The following is a 22,591-nucleotide window of genomic DNA, read 5'->3' on the forward strand; positions in this document are numbered from 1 at the left end:
TTTCTTCTTATCATTACCGTTGGTAGGGCGCTTACGGCCAAATCGCAGTTTATTGTCAATAAGAATATGGTATATTTGGCCGCGTTTACCGTGCATTTGCTGTATTTCAATATGAATTCATTTATGGGGAAAGGGAGCACTGCTTACCTACATAATATGACTTGCTTTAAACCTACATAATATGACTTGCTTATAAACTCCCGTTTACAAGGTGAGAAGCAAGTAAGCTCTTTCGAATGGTATTGTTAACGAAGAATATTGAGTAGTGTTTCTCCCTTATTCCGCCTTGATTTGTATATGTTATTTCCTGCAGTACCTCAATATTTATTCTATATCTCACGACATCGTCTGGAATTTCTGCAATTTTTCCAGATTGTAACATTGTTCTTATGTTCCATGTCGACAGTCTGTAATCATTATCGTCTAAATTTTGCGTTCGTCTGTATGACTGTATTCTCATTACATGCATTATCAAAGTGAAATAAAAAATTTCGAGGGGAATAATGTGTTAATGCTTATATTAAAAAAAAAAAAAAATTTATTAAGGCCATATTCCACAGTATCAAATTAAAGTATTTTTAAAACAAAAAACAAATTCATTGATTTTATAGTAATTGATAACTTACTGTTTTATATGGACAAAACCCATAATTTTGCGTTGCTAGTTGACCCAATCATTGTTGCAAGAAATTAACAAGCTTCATTTACAGGAATGCCCAATCATTCTCCATTTTCGACACGTCAGTTCTTTGAGGAGACCAAACAACACACTCACATTTATATTTTTTTGATATTCGATGATAATTTATGTAGTAAAAACAGGCGTGTTGTCCTGTTGAAGAAGAAATTCCGGCATGGCGCCATTTGTTACTCACAATGTGTACTGAGGGAACCTTATTGCCTTCTTGTATATATATATATATGTATATATATATTTGGCGTGGGAATCGCTTTAAGCGATTATAGTCGAATCCAACAGACCGCGCCACTCGTTTCTCCCTTTTGCTTTTTGGCGCCAACTGGAAACACCAAGTGAAGCCAGGTCACTTTCCACTTGATCCTTCCATCGGAGTGGAGCTTCTTCCATCCGTACAACATGACCTAGCCAGTGTAGCCGCTATCTTTTTATTTGCTGAACTATGTCAATGTCGTCATATAAATCGTACAGCTCATCTTTCCATCGTCTGCGGTATTCGCCGTTGCCAATGTTTAGAGGACCATAAATCTTGCGCAAAACCTTTCTCTCGAAAACCCCAAGAGTCGTCTCATCGGATGTTGTCATCGTCCACGCTTCAGCGCCATACATCAGGACGGGAATAATGAGCGACTTGTAGAGTTTGATTTTGGTTCATTGAGAGAGGTCTTTACTTTTCAATTGCCTACTCAGTCCAAAGTAGCACCTGCTGGCAAGAGTGATTCTGCGTTGTATTTCGAGGCTGACATTGTTGGTGTTGTTAATGCTGGATCCCAGATAAACGAAATTATCTACAACTTCAAAGTTATGACTGTCAACAGTGACGAGGGAGCCAAGACACGAGTGCGCTGACTGTTTGTTTGATGACAGTAGATATTTCGTCTTATCCTCATTTACCACCAGACCCATACGCTTCGCTTTCTTATCCAGTCTGGAAAAAGCAGAACAAACGGCGCGGTTGTTACTTCCGATGATATCAATAACATCGGCGTACGCCAGCAGCTGTACACTCTTATAGAAGATTGTACCTTCTCTATTTAGCTCTGCAGCTCGTATTATTTTTTCCAGCAATAGATTGAAGAAGTCGTACGATAGTGAGTCACCTTGTCTGAAACCTCGTTTGGTATCGAACGGCTCAGAGAGGTCCTTCCCGATCCTGTTGGTGTTGCTCAACGTCAGTTTACATAGCCTCCTTTTCATGCTGTCGAAGGTAGCTTTAAAATCGATGAAAAGGTGGTGAGTGTCGATTCTTCTCTCTCGGGTCTTTTCCAAGATTTGGCGCTTGGTGAATATCTGGTACATGGTGGATTTTCCAGGTCTAAAGCCACACTGATAAGATCCAATCAGTTCGTTGACGGTGGGCTTTAGTCTTTCACACAATACGCTCGACAGGACCTTGTATGCAATGTTGAGGAGGTAATTGGCGCAGATTATGGGGTATCCCTTTTTATGTATTGGGTAGAGCACACTGAGATTCCAATCGTCAGCCATGCTTTCTTCCGAACATATTCTACAAAGAATATCAGTTCTTCGCCGTCGTATTTGAATAGCTCGGCCGGTAATCCATTGGCCCCCGCCGCTTTTTTTGTTCTATAAGCGGGTAATTGCTATTCGAATTTCTTCATGGTCAGGTAATGGAACATCTATTCCATCGTCATCGATTGGGGAATCGAGTTCACCATCTCCTGGTGTTGTACTTTCAATACACTTTCAGCAGTTCGGAGAACTGTTCCCTCCATAATCCCAGTATGCACTGGACATCCGTTACCATATTACCTCCTCGGTCCCTACATGATAATGCTCCGGTCTTGAAACCTTATGTAAATCGCATTATCTTTTCATAAAATTTTCGAGCGTTCCCATGTCAGCCAGTTTTCAAGCTTTTCATACTCACGCATTTTCGCCTCTTTCTTTTTACTTCTGCATATGCGTCTCGTTTCCTTCTTCAGTTCACGATGTATATCCCACCCTGAACGTGTTGTGGTCGATCGCAACGTTGCGAGGTAGGCAGTCTGTTTTCTCTCCACTGCGGAACGACAATTCTCATCGTACCAACTGGTTTTTTGTCGTTGCCGAAGACCAATTGTTGAGTGCTCTCAGAGAGCAGGAGTTCAAGTCGAGTAGAAAATCGTTCGACTGTCGGATGTGATTGCAGCTCTTCGACGTCGAACCTTCCTTGTGTTTATTGACGGGCGTTCTTTGCTGCACAGAGGCGAGTGCGTATCTTTGCTGCTACTAGATAATGGTCTGAGTCAATATTTGGTCCTCGGAGCGTGCGCACATTTAAAACACAGGAGACATGTCTTCCGTCTATCACAACGTGTTCGATTTGATTATGCGTGTTTCGATCAGGGGATAGCCACGTTGCTTGATGAATTTTCTTGTGCTGGAATCTGGTACTACAGACAACCATATTTCGTTCCCAAGTGAAGCGATCGTCAAGCACAATTTTGACATCGTGGCGGGGCAGCGCTCATAGGTGCGTTCTAGGCGCTCATAGAAAGCATCTTTGGTCACATCGTCATTCTCTTCTGTTGGGGCGTGGGCGCAAATCAGCGATATGTTGAAGAACCTCGCTTTGATGCGGATTGTATCAAGACGTTCATCCACCGGGGTGAATGCCAGGACTCGGCGACGGAGTCTCTCTCCCACCACAAATCCAACACCAAATTTGCGCTCCTTTATATGGCCACTGTAGTAAACGTCACAAGGACCCACCTGTGGGGTTTCTCATCCGAGGCTCTGTTCGGTCTTTCATTGGGAGGTTCTTTTAAGTGGTGGGTTCCAAACCCTACGCACAACCACAGAAGCGGGCTTCGCCTTCTCACTTTAGCTCGCCTTCAAACGGATTTCTGTTGGCTTCCCAGAGGATACTTGATCTAAAACCGGAAGTCGTGCGCTGCTTGAGTCATATGCAAAATAATCGTTCCTGACCACTCCCAAGTGAATGGCAATCAGAAACTTTCCTCACTTGCGTGAACTTCTATATATATGCCGTGCTCAAATTTGTACCACAAGGGATCACAATTGTAAATATTCAAAATTATTTTTTTAATAAAATTTAGTTTTGTAATTTCAAAGCTGGGCTTATAATAGGAAGAAATTTTGGTGGTCATCAAAACAAGACCTACATTAAACACTTAACTTTTTTTAGTGGTATTTAAAATATTTGAGCGAAACTGTAAGGAAGTGACCTAAAAGTATGTAACGCCTACCTATAAGTTATTTGAATAACATACATATGTTCATATGTTCCAAAACATCTCTATAAAAGCCAATTAGTGACAGGAAGGTTCTGCGTAAAAACTGAATACTGCCTAATTATCGATTTTGAGATTTCCCCTTTTAGAAGGACTGTTTACATTAGACTCCTGCATGAATGTACCCAAATCTAGCTTAACAGACCTGTACAGACCGACTTCTTCAAAGAATCCTACATATCACTGACGATGCATTACGTCAAAGAAGGCACACTTAAAAACCGCCTGCTAGCATTAAAATCAATGGGTAGAGTCTCGTGTACTGGTAAAAATTATAAAATGTTATTGGTTATATTGGAATCTGTATTTTATATCAACATTTCTTAGGCAATGAAATTAGAAACAAAATTAATAGAATTTTACGCGACTTTGGATGTGATTTGCTGATGGACGATCCAATCATTGTTACTGACCGGGGAGCCAATATGAAAGCCGCTTTCAACGAACTGAGCACATTACACTGTGTAAACCACTTGGTCCACAATGTGATTGGCAACGTTGTAAATGAGGTATCCGAATTGCTGGATCTAGTTAACCGTTGCAGCAAGCTTGTTAAGTATTTTAAAAAATCTGGTCAAAACACTCTAAAAAGCTACTGTCCAACTCGTTGGAATACGATTTTTAACCTATTTAAGTCGGTCGAGTTAAACTGGATGGAAATTTCTCAGATTTTGATGGGAAAAAAAGAAATATCTAGAATTCAAGATATTAATATATATAACATTAGCGGACTGGTGAAACTTCTTGCTCCTTTTGAAGCTTGTTCGAAAAAGCTGGAGGGTAGCAATTATCCAACATTGCATTTGACTATTCCACACATTAATAACCTAAAAAAATAGCCACTCCGATAGACAATGACATCGAAATTGTACAAAAATGCAAGTTTTCACTTCTAAAATATTTAGATTCCATAGTTTATGCCAATTTAAAAAAATTACATAATATTGCCCTATTTTTATATCCACCCACAAATAAATTAAAAAAATTCACAGATTTAGTTGTCAAAGACATTGAAGAAATGATGATAGCAATTAATATATGTAAATAGCCAAAATGATGATATTGAAAAATTAATTAAGCCCACACAGGAAATAGATAATATTTTTGCAGATTATTCCCAACCTATTCAGAGTACTAACATTATATCCTATATTCAAGATGAAATTCAAACGTATAAAAATGTTAATAAAGCTTACAGTGAGGATTTTGATGTTCTGCAGTGGTGGTCAATTAACAAAGACCGTTTTCAGTTGCTCTACCAAATTAGCTGCAAGATATTAGCAGCTCCGGCGAGCAGTGCAGCATCTGAAAGGGATTTTACTGTTGCAAAAAATTTAATTTAAACGCTCAAAACTTGCCACCACTGAAGACTTGGTAAACAAAATAATGTTTCTCCATTCCAATATTAATCGATTAAATATAGAATCTTTTGTAGCATAAAATAATTGATATAATTTCTTTGAATTAAAATATTATTATTTGCTAAGATGTATGTTTTATAATAAATACATTTTCAACGAAAACATAAAACCAATGTTTTTTATATTATTCTTGCATATGACATACCAGTCATGAAGTTTCTCTCTCTGTACAGTAAGTAAACTGCACACCAAATTTGCTGTACTCATTAACAGATGTACAACTATGGAGTGAGTGGAAACACTGCCTGTCAATACAGTCAATATTTCCATATTCACTCACATTCAATTATACTGTGCAGAAAAAGAAGTGTGCCCATTTCTAGAATAAGTAATTCATTTGCCGCTATGGGTGCATTCATGCAGAAGTCTAGTTTACATCATAACATCAAACTAAAGAGTTAAAAATAAATATAGTTTAAAAAACACAATTTTAAACCACATCAAACTATAATATAAAATTAAAAATGTTTCTTAATATACATATGTATGTATGTATGTGATTGGCGTTGCAACCGTTTAGACGGTTATAGCCGAATCGACGATAGTGCGCCACCTGTCTCTCTCCTTCGCAGTTCGGCGCCAGTTGGAGATCCCAAGTGTAACCAGGTCGCTCTCCACCTGGTCCCTCCAACGGAGTGGAGGCCTTCCCCTTCCTCGGCTTCCTCCGGCGGGTACTGCATCGAACACTTTCAGGGCTGGAGTGTTTTCGTCCATTCGGACAACATGACCTAGCCAGCGTAGCCGCTGTCTTTTTATTCGCTGAACTATGTCAATGTCGTCGTATAACTCGTACAGCTCATCGTTCCATCGTCTGCGGTATTCGCCGTTGCCAATGTTCTGAGGACCATAAATCTTGCGCAAAATTTTCCTCTCGAAAACTCCTAGTGTCGTCTCATCTGATGTTGACATCGTCCAAGCTTCTGCACCGTAAAGCAGGACGGGAATGATAAGCGACTTGTAGAGCTTGATTTTGGTTCGTCGAGAGAGGACTTTACTGTTCAATTGCCTACTCAGTCCAAAGTAGCACCTGTTGGCAAGAGTTATTCTGCGCTGGATTTCGAGGCTGACATTGTTCGTGTTGTTGATGCTGGTTCCCAGGTATACGAAATTATCTACGACCTCGAAGTTATGACTGTCAACAGTGACGTGGGAGCCAAGACGCGAATGCGCCGACTGTTTGTTTGATGACAGGAGATATTTCGTCTTGTCCTCATTCACCTCCAGACCCATTCGCTTCGCCTCCTTATCCATGCGGGAAAAAGCAGAACAAACGGCGCGGTTGTTGCTTCCGATGATATCAATATCATCGGCGTACGCCAGGAGCTGTACACTCTTGTAGAAGATTGTACCTTCTCGGTTTAGCTCTGCAGCTCTTATAATTTTTTCCAGCATCAGGTTAAAGAAGTCGCACGATAGTGAGTCACCTTGTCTGAAACCTCGTTTGGTATCGAACGGCTCGGAGAGGTCCTTCCCAATCATGACGGAGCTTTTGGTGTTGCTCAACGTCAATTTACACAGCCGTATTAGTTTTGCGGGGATACCAAATTCAGACATCGCGGCGTAAAGGCAGCTCCTTTTCGTGCTGTCGAAAGCAGCTTTAAAATCGACAAAAAGGTGGTGTGTGTCGATCCTCTTTTCTCGGGTCTTTTCCAAGATTTGGCGCATGGTGAATATCTGGTCAGTTGTCGATTTTCCAGGTCTAAAGCCACACTGATAAGGTCCAATCAGTTTGTTGACGGTGGGCTTTAGTCTTTCACACAATACGCTCGATAGAACCTTGTATGCGATATTTAGGAGGCTGATCCCACGGTAATTGGCGCAGATTGTGGGATCTCCCTTTTTATGGATTGGGCAGAGCACACTGAGATTCCAATCGTCAGGCATGCTTTCTTCCGACCATATTCTGCAAAGAAGCTGATGCATGCACCTTATCAGTTCTTCGCCGCCGTATTTGAATAGTTCTGCCGGTAATCTATCGGCCCCCGCTGCTTTGTTGTTCTTCAAGCATGTAATTGCTATTCGAATTTCTTCATGGTCGGGTAATGGAACATCTGTTCCATCGTCATCGATTGGGGGATCGGGTTCGCCATCTCCTGGTGTTGTACTCTCACTGCCATTCAGCAGGTCGGAGAAGTGTTCCCTCCATAATCCCAGTATGCCCTGGACATCGGTTACCAGATTACCACCTTGGTCTCTACATGAGGATGCTCCGGTCTTGAAACCTTCGTTAAGTCGCTTAATTTTTTCATAAAATTTTCGATCATTCCCTCTGTCTGCCAGCTTCTCAAGCTCTTCGTACTCACGCATTTCGGCCTCTTTCTTTTTTTGTATACATATGCTGAGAAAAATAACACAAGTTTACAATTTAAGGTCAACTTCTGAATCTGAGCAGATAAGAACGATTCTTAACTATATTTGATATGCTGAATTCGAATATGCATTTAGTTTTTTTAAGATTGATTCTAGTTTCCAAAATGTTTATCGCACGATGAAGCAGCCGCATGGGCATCTTTTCAAAATATCGTTCACCACTTTCTTGGTAATCACAAATCCCCTAATTTTAAGGAAATTATTGGCGATATGTTGCAAAATTATCGAAAGATTGGAGCTAGAATGTCTCTAAAAATCCATTTTCTGCATTCTCATCTCGATTTTTTTCCCGAAAACTTGGGTGAGTTCAAAATGTGACAACTTGTGACAAGGAGGAGGGAGGGGTTAAAAAGTCCTTAAATTCGTGTGACGTAATTTATGGATGGCCCCTAATACACAATTCGTCATATATATTGTATAAAGTCCATTGAAAGTTGGAAACCATAATATTAGGTTAAAAGCACCGAGGTCCTCGTGTTCAATATATATATAGATATATTTGGCGTAGGAACAGCTTTAAGCGATTATAGCCGAATCCACCAGAGCGCGCCACTCATTCCTCCTTTTTGCTTTTTGGCGCCAACTGGAAACACCAAGTGAAGCCAGGTCACTTTGCACTTGGTCTTTCCACCGGAGTGGAGGTCGTCCTCTTCCGCGGCTTCCTCCAGCGGGTACTGCATCGAATACTTTCAGAGCTGGAGTGTTTTCTTCCATCCGTACAACATGACCTAGCCAGCGTAGCCGCTGTCTTTTTATTCGCTGAACTATGTCAATGTCGTCGTATAAATCGTACAGCTCATCGTTCCATCGTCTGCGGTATTCGCCGTTGCCAATGTTTAGAGGACCATAAATCTTGCGCAAAACCTTTCTCTCGAAAACCCCAAGAGTCGTCTCAGCGGATATTATCATCGTCCACGCTTCAGCGCCATACATCAGGACGGGAATAATGAGCGACTTATAGAGTTTGATTTTGGTTCGTCGAGAGAGGACTTTACTTTTCAATTGCCTACTCAGTCCAAAGTAGCACCTGTTGACAAGAGTGATTCTGCGTTGGATTTCAAGGCTGACATTGTTGGTGTTGTTAATGCTGGTTCCCAGATAAACGAAATTATCTACAACTTCAAAGTTATGACTGTCAACAGTGACGTGGGAGCCAAGACGCGAGTGCGCTGACTGTTTGTTTGATGACAGGAGATATTTCGTCTTGTCCTCATTCACTACCAAACCCATACTCTTCGCTTCTTTATCTAGTCTGGAAAACGCAGAACAAACGGCGCGGTTGTTGCTTCCGATGATATCAATATCATCGGCATACGCCAGGAGCTGTACACTCTTGTAGAAGATTGTACCCTCTCTATTTAGTTCTGCAGCTCGTATTATTTTTTCCAGCAATTGATTGAAGAAGTCGCACGATAGTGAGTCACCCTGTCTGAAACCTCGTTTGGTATCGAACGGCTCGGAGAGGTCCTTCCCGATCCAGACGGAGCTTTTGGTGTTGCTCAACGTCAGCTTACATAGACGTATTAGTTTTGCAGGGATACCAAATTCAGACATCGCGGCATAAAAGGCAGCTCCTTTTCGTGCTATCGAAGGCAGCTTTAAAATCGATAAAAAGATGGTGAGTATCGATTCTTCTCTCTCGGGTCTTTTCCAAGATTTGGCGCATTGTGAATATCTGGTCAGTTGTCGATTTTCCAGGTCTAAAGCCACACTGATAAGGTCCAATCAGTTCGTTGACGGCGGGCTTTAGTCTTTCACACAATACCCTCGACAAAACCTTATATGCGATATTGAGGAGACTTATACCACGGTAGTTGGCGCAGATTGTGGGGTCTCCCTTTTTATGGATTGGGCAGAGCACACAAAGATTCCAATCGTCAGGCATGCTTTCTTCCGACCATATTCGACAAAGAACCTGATGCATGCACCTTATCAGTTCTTCGCTGCCGTATTTGAATAGCTCGGCCGGTAATCCACCGGCCCCCGCTGCTTTATTGTTCTTCAAGCCGGTAATTGCTATTCGAATTTCTTCATGGTCGGGTAATGGAACATCTATTCGATCGTCATCGATTGGGGAATCGGGTTCGCCATCTCCTGGTGTTGTACTTTCACTGCCATTGAGCAGGTCGGAGAAGTCCATAATCCCAGTGTGCTCTGGACATCCGTTACCAGATTACCTCCTCGGTCCCTACATGATAATGCTCCGGTCTTGAAACCTTCTGTAAATCGCCTCATGTTCGATATATGGGGCCTTAAAAACCTATGGTCCGATTTCGGCGATTTTTAGAATGGGGCTGATACACTATAAACATAGTATTTGTGCAAAGTTCTGCACCGATATCTTCACTAGTGCTTACTTTATATATTGTAAAGTAAACGATTCAGATCGTCTTCAAAGTTCTGGTATATAGGAAGTAGGCGAGGTTGTGAAGCGATTTGGCCTATTTTCACAAAATATCATTGGGATGTAAGGAAATTACTACAAACCAAGTTTCATAGACATCGGTGGAGTAGTTCCTGAGATATGGTTTTTGACCCATAAGTGGGCGACACTACGCCCATTTTCCATTTTGTAAAAAAATCTGAGTGCAGCTTCCATCTGCCATTTCTTATGTGAAATTTATGCCCGGTTTAACAGTCAGTGCTTAGGTTGTGCTTAAGATAAAACAGAAATATTGCGTTTTACAGTTCATACTTAAGTTCTGCTTAAGTACTGAAAATGGGAGACTTAAGCAGTGCTTAAGTAACAGCTGATTTTTGTTTTGAATATTGACTTATTTGTCAAAAAAATAAAATAAAAATTATTTGTTGAAAATTTTTTTGGAATTTCTTGCATTCAATGACGGTTATATGCTTTCCTGCGAGTTGCAATAGGTGCCCCCACTCGCTTGCGGTGAAATTCGGTGTCCTTTTATTGTTTCCATCCATTTCCCAGATTCTAAATTTATTCATCGCAAAGTTATTTTTCATCAACAATAATTTCAATTGTCAGATGGTATTTGTAAACAAATCTTTTTCATTGTGCTGCCATATATCATAATAGAATTTTAAAGAAAATAGGCATCGACTGTGAAACGCAAATGACTACTCAGTCAACAACAATGCTTAGCTAAGATTTTATTTGGGTACAACTTAAGTACGAACTGTGAAACCGGGCATTAGTGTTTCTGACGTTTTTCGTTAGCGAGTTAACCCACTTTTAGTAATTTTCAACCTAACCTTTGTATGGGAGGTGGGCGTGGTTATTATCCGATTTCTTTCTGGATTTCTTGGACTGTATTAACTGTGTGGCTACAAAAACGACTGCAGAAAGTTTGGTTTATATAGCTCTATTGGTTTCCGAGGTATGTACAAAAAACCTATTTGGGGGCGGGGTCACGCCCACTTCCCCAAAAAAATTACATCCAAATATGCCCCTTCATAGTGCGATCCTTCATAACAAATTTTATTTTCATAGCTTTATTTATGGCTTAGTTATGACACTTTATAGGTTTATGGTTTTCGCCATTTTGTGGGCGTGGCAGTGGTCCGATTTTGCTCGTTTTCGAAAGCAACCTTCCTATGGTGCCAAGAAATTAGTGTGCCAAGTTTTATTAATATATCTTATTATTTTTACTCAAGTTACAGCTTGCACAGACGGACGGACGGACGGACAGACAGACATTCGGATTTGAACTCCACTCTTCACCCTGATTACTTTGGTATATATAACCCAATATCTAACTCGTTTAGTTTTGGGTGTTACAAACAACCGTTATGTGAACAAAACTATAATACTCTCTTTAGCAACATTTGTTTCGAGAGTATAAAAATAGGCACTTTTTACAAAATCCGTTATAGGTTTTCTAAATTTTTATACTCTCGCAACAAAAGTTGCTAAGAGAGTATTATAGTTTTGTTCACATAACAGTTGTTTGTAAGTCATAAAACTAAACGAGTTAGATATAGATTTATATATACCAAAATGATCAGGATGACGAGACGAGTTGAAATCCGGATGTCTGTCTGTCCGTGCAACGGATAACTTGGGTAAAAATTGAGATACCTTAACGAAACTTGGAGCACGTATTCCTTGGCTCCCTGAGGAGGTTGCTTTCGAAAATAGACAAAATCGGACCATTGCCACGCCCACAAAATGGCGAAAACCATAAACCTATAAAGTGTCATAACTAAGCCATAAATAAAGTTATGAAAATAAAATTTGGAACATAGGATCAAATTAGGGAGGGGCACATTTGGATGTAATTTTTTTGGAAAAGTGGGCGTGACCCCGCCCTCAAATAGGTTTTTTATATAGAACTCGCAAACCAATAAAGCTATATAAACCAAACTTTCTGCAGTCGTTTCTTTTAGCAATTTCCTTATACAGTCCAAAAATAAAAGAAATCGATAATAACCGCGCCCACCTCCCATACAAAGGTTAGGTTGAAAATGACTAAAAGTAGGTTAACTCACTAATGAGAAACATCAGAAACACTAAATTTTACAGAAGAAATAGTAGAAGGAAGCTACATTCAGATTTTTTTAACAAATGAAAAATGGGCGTGGCATCGCCCACTTATGGGTCAAAAACCATATCTCAGGAACTACTCGACAGATTTCAATGAAATTCGGTACATAATACCTTCTTGACACCCTGATGACACATGTGAAAAATGGATGAAATCGGTTCATAACCACGACAACTTCCCATATAACTCAATTGTGAATTCCATCTGATTCCTTCACTTTATAATGTATACATAAGGAACCAATGAAGATAGCGGAATAAAACTTTACACAGTAGTGCATATCATCTCTGGCTTCACTTGAGAAAAAATTGTCGAAAACGGACTATAACTTTTCAAGATCCCAGATATCGGACATGTTGAACTCTGCGCCTAAGGGTAAATTTTAACCGAAAATATGGGTAATCTCTTAGATAATTTAATGTAATTCAGAGAAAATTGTTTTCTTCTAATAGTGTTTCTCTGTTCCAAAAATTATTAAAATCGGATAATAACATCTTATAGGTCCCATATACCTAATTATAGGTTTTTCAAAAATACGGTGGGCTTTAATCTACATATATGTATTGGTTCATATGTGAGATATAGTATCTTTGCGAAATTAAGTGAGTGTATAGTTTTGGATATAGTGTACCTAGCTGGTGAAAATGAATGAAATCGGTTCAGGAATTACCTCAGCCCTCATACACTATATAGGACGATTTTCGTTATTCTATTAAACTTTGTGCCGAATTTATAGGTAAATTTGTGTGTTGTCTTAATAAAATTTCTTCAATAAATTGCGAGAGTATAAAATGTTCGGTTGCACCCGAACTTAGCCTTTTCTTACTTGTTTAACTATTAACATTAAGACAACTTGTTCCTGATGAAGACATGAAGTTAGAATAAATATATTTACACAAATCTTCCGATAAGTTAGCAAAAACAGCCAATATTCAAAAGTGGGCTTATATAGCAAACGACACGTAGGAAAGAAAATTAAAAATAATTTAGTTTTACCAATTGGCACTTAGTCCAAAACCGTTGACACTATCCCTGCACCATTTTTTTTTTGCTTTGTGTGGGCCAGTGTTATTTATTAAAATTATTTCAGTCTGTTTAGTTTATGCCAGTCCTTTGTTTCAATGCCCTTATGTCTCTTTTATTTAAAAGTTGGTCAAGTCTCAGATGACTTCCATTTAAACATGACAGTTTATTCGATTTATGTCAGTTTATTTGACGTATGCCAGTTCACATAATTCGTGCCCATTATTTGTTAGATTCGCCTCTAGCCAAGGTTGAGCACATTTTAGACGACTTCTGTATTTGATTATGCTAGTTTGTTTACAGTAGTTTAAGACTTACTTGTACCAGCATAGATTCGATTCGCCACTAGTGAAATTAATTTCAATTCTAAAAGATTTGTATTTAATTATGTCAGGTTTATATTTTTGTCGTAGGCAGCTAGTGATTTCGTTGTATTTTCTTATCCTCTTCAATTTATTTTCTCAGTTGCTAAATAACGGCAAATCAAATAATTAAAAAAAAAAACGAAAGAAACATATTTTCTGTCCTACGGAAATTTGGTAATCTGTGCCTTTTATGCTTTCTTTGTGAAAGTTCGAGTTATTACCGTTTATATTTAAATTAAAAATGAAACAACTGCCTCTTTTTGCTGGGATCAGCAAATCATAATTTTATTAGAATAAATAGCAACATCACACAGTTATTTTGACATTCGTTTTTCGTGTAAATTTTTAAGTAAAAATTTGTCGTTAAAGAGTACTGTCAATTACTGACCTCAGGTATTTTGTAAAAATGTTTCAAAATAGTATTAATTATATTGTATATGCAAAGCTAACTGCACATCTATATTTTTATACAAATATCGCCTGCTTTTTAATATATATTTATTCATTATTTTTTGCATATTGTTGATTAATTTTGCAATAGTTTTACTGGCTTAACTTATTGAAAATACATTTGTTAAGAAACTAGTACCAAAATATTATTTTATATAATACTTGTAGAATTAAAACTAAAATCGTGCGGATTTCATGTTTCACTTGTAATACATTAACATAAATTAATGTAAAATACTAATGAAAAATTCAAAATTTTTGAAAAAGTTTTAAATATATTTTTTTTATTTAAAAATTATGATATTTTTGTTAAACAAATTTTTAGTTTTGCAATGCATATTTTTATAAATTAAATTAAACTAGCTATTTTCGTTTCGAATAGTGCTTTGCACAAGTAAAATGCGCTTTTGTGCAATATTTTTGGGCGCACACACCTATATATAAGTAAAATACATAATAAATACATACATATGTATACTTATGCCAGTAAATAAGCGAATTTTCGTCTAAAAGACATATGCACATACATATTTTCGTATTTTAATTACGTTTGTGCATATATACATACATTACTATATATAAAGAAAAATAAATATTTTTGTTAAAAATTATATAGTTCATATATAAGTATATATGTATATTTGTGTATATGTATGCACATATATACATATACAGGCACATTGATTTTTAGTTTTAATTTAATTTTTAGTAAATTTACTTGTTCGTTTGTATGTTGTAGTCACGCTTTGCAACATTGTTTACCCTTTGGGCGCTATTTTTCTGCACTTAAGTGCACTAAAGCTCTTCGGTTCACATTTTTCCACATCACATAACACTATCAGCTAAAACTACGGTACACACTCATTGTATGTATGTGTGTATATTTATACTGCAACTCCGTTATCCCTAAATTGCCCTTTTGTTAGCTCATGCAGCTCACGTTCCTGCAGTCGACATTCGTTTTTATGCGTATCGGGTCCCCTTATCCAATTTCGCGTTATTTGCCAGATCGGAAAACGCTTTTTCTTAATGCTTTTTTTTCGAAATTATGAATTTTGTAAGAAGAATAAATTATTACAATTTTTGCATACATATTTACAAATTATTTTTTCAAATACATACATGCAAAAAGATGGCATGCATAACAGCTACATGCAAAGATTTGCGGGAAAAAAATACATACAAAGGTAAATGTGTGGTTATATTTACAGGAGCATTTATGTACTTTTAGGTGTTTGTGGGGGAGGGTACGAAAAAGCGCAGTTTTGGTTGGTTAGTATGGGTATTTCGCTTGCTTTCGCGCTTACTAAGGGATCTCATGTTGATATGTAAGTAAATATGTACATTTGTATGTTATGAGTAAGCCAATCACGAGTATTACTACAAGTTCTAGAAATTTTGTTCTTAAATTAAAAACAATTAATTTAGGTGAATTAATGATTAGTCAACTTTAACTATGGCGTTAAGGGTGACAGACAAATATACGGAAGGTATCAACTACGATATTATTAAGTGTATTGCTCACTTAAGCGTGCGTGGATCTTCACGCTGATACTTCGCAAACTCCAAGAAGATCTCTTCCAGCGTTGTCTGGCTGATGGAGTAATCTTCGATGTTGAGTGAATTGCGATTCTGTTCCATTAGACCGAATATGCTTGACCACTTAATACTTGAGAGTGGAATGTAGAATGTGAGTATGCCCTGGTACTCCTCTCTGCAATTGAAGAAATACTTATGCATTAATAAATGATAATAAAAATACAATTTTGTTAAACTGTATTCAGCAGAACTATCAAAAAAAAACGAGAAAAATTAATTGTTTTTCGTTGCGCCCGAGTGTATGGTATGTTATACTCTGTCAGTATGTTTCGCAGAGTAATATTTTTTGGTCACCTAACGATTGGATGTAACAGCTAAAAGTAATGGAGATAGATATGAGGTTATGCCTATATACAGCAAATGATTAAAATGACGTGACTCATTTCGACCATTCAAGCTATAAAATTGAGATATCTTCATAATACTTGGTATATGTGTTCCATTTTGAAAGTGCTAAATCGAAACATTTCCACCCCCACAAAATATAAAATATAACAGGAAATTTAATTACAACGACACCTACTTCTCATATAATACGGATTTTCGACCAGATTTCTCATTGTACGGAATTCGACCAGATTTTGTAATTTTACAATATAGAAATCAAAATCACATTAATATGTCGGATAAAACCATGTAATAAGGTTGTAGTGGCTTCAAAGTGTGGATATTCTATTCTAAAAACTGTTCTTATTGGATCAAAGCCCCCGATACTTTTTACCGAGAATTTATGTCAATCATTGCTATACAAAAAATCATAAAAATATAGTCTGATCCAATTTTTTTTTTTTTGTATACCAAATTTTACTTTCATAAAATTCAATTTGGCTTAGTTATAGCACTTTATAAGATTGCGGTTGCGCCAATTTGTGGGCGTGGAAGTGGTCGGATTTCACCCATCAACAATATTTTCACTCTTACGGTGCCAAGGAACACTAAGCTTTCTCAAGATATCTCAAGTTATCGTTGGCGCGGACAAACGGACGGACAGGCATCTGGATTTCAAGTCTACTCGTCACCCTGATCACTATGGTATATATAACCTATTAGTTCTAGGTGACAGAAACAACCGTTACATTGGGCTCCTTAATTAAGAAGACTAATGAATCTAAGGCTAGGCAACACCTAGTGTCTTCGTTATGTCTATAACGTTGTGTGTATATTGCAAAAATAGGGGAATATGAAGGAATGGACTTTTTACGAGGCTTAGAAGGTATTTTTTTAGTTTAAACAAATGATAAAGCTAATACAATTACTAAAGGACGAGACGGTCTATAGTTCGAAGTTGCATCCAGCACTTAAAAATATATTGTCTAGTCGTTTAAAATATACATACTGTAGTATTGCCTGCGAGAACATGCGCTCAACAAACTCCTTCACCGAGAAAATGTCCTGTTGCATCTTCACTGCGGTAGGTGAAAGATCTCCGCGACCGCTTCTGGAACTACATAAAGTAATACAAAATGGTTAAATTTTCCATGCAGATACTAAAACTCTTATTATTTACCTTCTTAATGATTGTCTAGACTGTTCTGGTGCGCGTCGTACTTTGATTTTCAGTATCAAACCCTTGGAAAACTTATTCTTCAAATGCTGCGTTGAGCCAATACACTTGAATTCGCCATTAACCATGATTGCCAACCGTGTGCATAACGCCTCACACTCCTCCATACTATGCGATGTCAGCACTATTGATTTGCCCGAATCGCGTATGCGGCAAACCATATTCCAGAGTTGACGTCTAGCAGCCGGATCCATACCGGTTGTCGGTTCATCGAGATATATGACGCTGGGACTACCAATTACGGCAATCGCTGTGCTTAACTTACGTTTATTGCCACCGCTGTACGTCATGGTAGGCTTGTCCAAATGCTTTGTAAAACCGAATGATTTCGCTAAATCTTCAATAATACGGTTGATACGCGCACGGCGTACGCCACGTAGTAGACAAAAGATGTGCAGCGTCTCACGGCCGGTTAGATCGTCTAGTAAGGCATCGAATTGTGGACAGTAACCGATATCCTGATAAATTTTACTCATTTCGGATTCCAGCGACATGCCCTTAATATAAGCCGAACCGTAAGTGATGCGTTCGTCACCGGTCATCATTTTAAATGTTGTCGTCTTGCCGGCGCCATTAACACCCAGCAACCCAAAGCACTCGTTTCTAAAATGTCAAATAAAATTGTTATAAAGTTATATATTTTATAACCAGAAAGTAAAAATATTTTCGCTTACTCTTGGACACACAGTGAGACCTGATTGACCGCCAAGAAATTGCCATAATACTTAGTGACACCATTAAGCACCAGATTTTGATTAGCTAGTTGTTCACTGGACATTTTCAGTATGCGATTCTTCTCGTTGTCAACATCATCATCAAAGTAACCGTCCTCGGGTGGCGGTGGTGGTTTACTGTAGATGTGTAAATTCAAATCAAACCTAATGAAATGGTTCTAACACAAATAATTCAATGTTTGACTTACAAAGCACGCTTTCTGATCATGTACATGATCTCATCTATGATGCCATATTCGCGTGTAATGATAATGAGGAAGAACACCACCGTAGTGGCGGCCAGATACAAGATTTCCAGCAAAATACCTGGTTCTTTGTATGCAAAATAAGGAATTGTGGCTGCATAAAAGAAATTTTAAATGAAATTATTATTTTTAACTTAAAAATATTTTAACGGTGACTTACAGCAACACTTTGGCAATAAAGTGCAACGCAATTTATCGGGTAGAACTTGTAGCACCTCGCTGTTGCAGGTATTTCGTGTAGCCCAATTAACATATAATTTATTCCAGCCCATTGCAAGTGAAAAGTGTGGAAATATTCTAAAGAACCATTGCAGACCGTCCGCAACATCCTTGGTATCGAAGACCTCATATGACATTATTACAATAACAACGAAAAGCGCCACACCTGTAAGCGTAGAAATTTAGTTATTTTAGTTCCCAATTCTAAAACGCAATGTAGTAAATGCTATAAAAATTAAAATATTTTCCTCACAGCTTCAGAATACTCAACAAATATATTTTCTAAAGTATAGATTATCGTATGTTCAAACTTTCTGTTTTCAAAACCTCAATAAATTTCGAATTAACAGCAATATTGCCTATACATCAAAAGAAATATCATACGAACTTCAATAGTTTTTATTTCGATATGTTCAAAATAATATTATCAAAATTAATTATAATGTTCTCTGATATTTTTTTGTAGATTACTTGCTGGAGTAGTTATTAGATCTGGTTTGTTATTGAAAGCCATTAGTTTATATTAATAGAAAATACATTTCTGCCCAAGCAAAATATACAAAGAAGGGCTAAGTTCGGGTGTAACCGAATATTTTATACTCTCGCCAATTGTTTATTTAATTTTATTAAATTTGGGGTATAGTAAAAGTAGGCGTGGTTGTGAACCGATTTTGTCCATTTCCAAACTATAGCATTGGGGTATCAAAAAACTATAAGAACCGAATTTTGTTGATATTAGTCAAAACCTTTATAGGTAGGCGTGTTTATAATCCGAGTTCATCTATTTTCCTTCTACATAATAAACAGCCTAATGGAATTTACTCCAGTAAGTTTTGTTAACATAGCTTTAGTAGTTTACGAGATATGTACAAAAAAACTAATAGGGGCGGGACCACCTCAAATTTCATCAAAATATGCCCCTCTTGGGTGATCCTCTGTATCAAATTGTACTTTCGTAACTTTATTTATGGTTTAGTTATAGCATTTTATACGTTTTCGGTTTTCGCCATTTTGTGGGCGATTTCGCCTATTTACGAAAGCAACTTCTTATGGTGTCAAGGAACACGTGTAATAAGTTTCTTTAAGATTTCTCCATTTTCACTCAACGACTTACAAACAGACATACAGACACTATTTGCAACATGTTGCGAGAGTATAAAAACAATCAAAAATTGTATTTAATAAACGTTTTTGCAATTGAGATTACTTATAATAATTTTTATATTTACCTGCAAAGATGTTTATAGTCGAGGCGCGAGAAAATCCAGTAGCTGGCTCACTGAATAAGAATGATAGCAAATAGGTGAACGGTAGAACGGAGAACCCGAACATTATTAGCAGGAAGAAATAGCGTACTGTAATAAAAATTTAAATGAACAACTTTTATTTGTTGGCACATTAAACAATTACGAAATGTGTGTGACTTACTCAAATCGGAGAAGTTAGCATAGCCCTCCTCTTGGAAACAAGCCAACGTTATAATCACTATCAAGGCAGTTATAGCATATGTGGTCATGTCCCAGAGCATTTGTGTCATCCAGAAAGTCCAAACACGCACGCCACCCACAAATTGCAACAGTTTCGAGCGCGTCTCACGCTCCTTAATCAGGAACAGTATATAGAAGGCACTCACAAAACACATGCAAAAGCCAACATTCGTAGCTAACTGGGTGCCCACATTTGTGCCCGCATTCAATTGTGCCAATTTTGTTTCGATGGAATACGGCAAAGGTGCATTGATAACGGTTATCGATGCTTCTGGACCAATAAGTACTCTAAGATGTAAAATTTGAATTAATACTTTTTTATTAGCACATAAACTCAAAAACGTACTTTGCCATAGCATTGTGCACAAGATTGACAGTCAACGGCGCCGTGTGAAGCGGTTGATTATTCAACCAAGCTGTAATTTTGCTATCGTTCACTGTCGCCGCAGCCATGTAACGCGAGTTGATGCGCACTTGTTCGGTTTCGCCCAAATTCAAAATATATTTGGTGAAATTACTTTCGCCTGTGAGTTGTAACTGATGATTGGCGCCATAAGAATTCACAATGTTTTTGTATTCAGCTGCGATACGCTGCTCGATGGAACCCGGTGCGATGTTACTGGTCGTCTCCAGCACCGTAAATGTTTTGGGATACTGTGCCAAGCTAATCTTGATGGCAGGCAGTTGACGAAATGTGCTGGCGTTGCGCGATATCAAGATGGTGATGATCACGAAAAATATGGGTAGCAAATTTTGTATGAGGAAAAGAAACTTTTTACGAAAAGTGTAAAGAAACTTTTTGAGCAACATTGCGTGCCATTGATTGAGGAAAAGATCTCTGCCTTTTAGTAAACGAGTATTCTCCGAAAACATGTTATCAGCTGTGTATAAATGAATAGAATTAGTAGAAATTGTCAATATTATTAAGGAAATGTGTACTTACAGCTCATCGATTCGACATCGTCTTCATTGAGCCCGGAACTACCATTCATGATGGCCATTTGCTCTTTTTTTGTGCCATTGCCGGAATTCTCGGCGCCCACTTTCATAAACACCTCCTCCATTGAGGTAATACCGACACCGTAACCACCAAGCATCAAATCATCGGACTGTGTTTCCAAGTCGCTAAACATTTCTTCGAATTTCGCGGAGTAGTTATCCGGCAACTGATAGGATAACTCAGCGCCAATATCGGCTTCTGGTCGTATGCCGGGTATATACTGATTTAGCAAAGCGGTTACCTCACTCGCCTTGCAGCCTTCACGCTTAACGCAAATCAGCCGATAGCCAGAACCATATTTCTTCTTCAGGAAGAACGATGTGCCATGACATTTGAGTTCACCATCACACATTATCGCAATGCGATCACCCAACACATCGGCTTCATCCATAAAATGCGTTGTCAGTAGTAATGTGCGTCCGATTTTCTCCGCCTGCAATAGATCCCACAATTGACGTCTGGCCGCGGGGTCCATACCCGAACTTGGCTCATCGCAAAGCACCACTTTTGTACCGCCACATAACGCACAGCAAACCGATAGCTTGCGCTTCATGCCACCAGACAGTTTCGACGATGCCACATTTGCTTTATCTTCCAACTCGATCATGCGCAAGTACTTGTCTATCTCATCCTTAATTTCATCACCACGCAGACCTTTCAAACGGCTGTAGAAGACTATGTGATTCGCCACACTCATATCATCGAACAGCACATTGTGCTGTGGACAAATGCCCAGTGACATACGCGCGCCATCAATATTGGTGCGTATATCGCTGCCATTGATTATGGCCGTACCGGCCGTTGGTGGGAACATACCAGTCAGCATAGAGATTGTCGTCGTTTTACCAGCACCGTTGTGTCCTAACAGCACTGTTATCTCATCTTCATACATATTTACAGACAAGCCTTTGACGGCGTATTTATCGCCGAAACGTTTCTTTAGATTTTTCACTTGTAAACCCACATGTTTGCCAGCAGGTTCCCGCTCAAAGGCATCAGGATTTTTATTCTCCATCGAACCGTTCGACATATCCTCAATACCAGCATAATCCTTTTGGCCACACCAAAAGCTGTAGGTGAACGGAAAGTTCCACTTCTTCGGCACACCAAAGTCGCCAGGCATAATTTGCTCCACATACAAACAAATAATCATATAAAGGACGGAAGAGAGCAACATCATCAACATAATGGCGCCGACTGTAAGATTAGAGTCCACAGAAACAGTTTTAAACAAATTACTCCATTGCAGACCCTCGCCGTTGCCCTCAAAACCGAGTATTTCTTTGAAACCGAAGCCCATGGCGGTATTTGAGATCAAACACCAGCCCAACTTTGAGCCTAGTGACATTTGTTCGTAGGTTTTTACCGTAAACGATAATGGCAGGTATGTAATGAACCAAACCAAGCCAGTGACAGCCGCGGCTGTGCTGGCACTTGAGAAGAAGGTCGCCATCATGAAGCAGAAACAAATACTGGCTATCGTGTAGATAAGTAAGAACACCAACAGCACTGACCAATTGCTAAACGTGAGCACAGCAACGCCTTCAAACCATCGAATCTAAATACGCAATGATATGTATATACATATATATATATATGTTTGTATCTCAAACCCTTAAAACCGCTTAACGGTGTAATCTTATTTAACT

General features: G+C 38.4%; 1 protein-coding gene and 1 long non-coding RNA gene across 6 annotated transcripts in view; one reads left to right on the plus strand and one right to left on the minus strand.

Annotated features, from left to right (window-relative positions):
• Positions 1-13,899: 13,899 nt before the first annotated feature.
• The window catches only part of LOC105218935 (phospholipid-transporting ATPase ABCA3), a 48,446-nt gene continuing 39,754 nt past the window's right edge, over positions 13,900-22,591 (minus strand). For 4 of the 5 annotated variants that reach the window (XM_054232214.1, XM_011194809.3, XM_054232213.1 and 1 more), the window contains 11 exons: positions 20,886-22,500; positions 20,289-20,823; positions 19,884-20,230; positions 19,685-19,810; positions 18,397-18,621; positions 18,180-18,330; positions 17,932-18,108; positions 17,201-17,860; positions 17,030-17,137; positions 15,620-15,808; positions 13,900-15,126 (listed from right to left, as the gene is read on the minus strand). In XM_054232214.1, the coding sequence (XP_054088189.1) occupies positions 14,979-15,126; positions 15,620-15,808; positions 17,030-17,137; positions 17,201-17,860; positions 17,932-18,108; positions 18,180-18,330; positions 18,397-18,621; positions 19,685-19,810; positions 19,884-20,230; positions 20,289-20,823; positions 20,886-22,500 (4,281 nt within the window). In that variant the 3' untranslated portion in view covers positions 13,900-14,978. Of the gene's footprint in view, positions 15,127-15,615; positions 15,809-17,029; positions 17,138-17,200; positions 17,861-17,931; positions 18,109-18,179; positions 18,331-18,396; positions 18,622-19,684; positions 19,811-19,883; positions 20,231-20,288; positions 20,824-20,885; positions 22,501-22,591 lie in introns of those variants that run through there. The other variant, XM_054232215.1, reaches the window with a different exon arrangement.
• LOC128922281 (uncharacterized) lies at positions 15,815-17,375 on the plus strand. Its single transcript, XR_008471505.1, has 2 exons — positions 15,815-16,906; positions 16,972-17,375. It is a non-coding gene; the product is annotated as an uncharacterized LOC128922281 (long non-coding RNA).

This window comes from Zeugodacus cucurbitae, chromosome 5 (genome assembly GCF_028554725.1).
Source record: "Zeugodacus cucurbitae isolate PBARC_wt_2022May chromosome 5, idZeuCucr1.2, whole genome shotgun sequence".
Lineage (NCBI taxonomy): Eukaryota > Metazoa > Arthropoda > Insecta > Diptera > Tephritidae > Zeugodacus > Zeugodacus cucurbitae.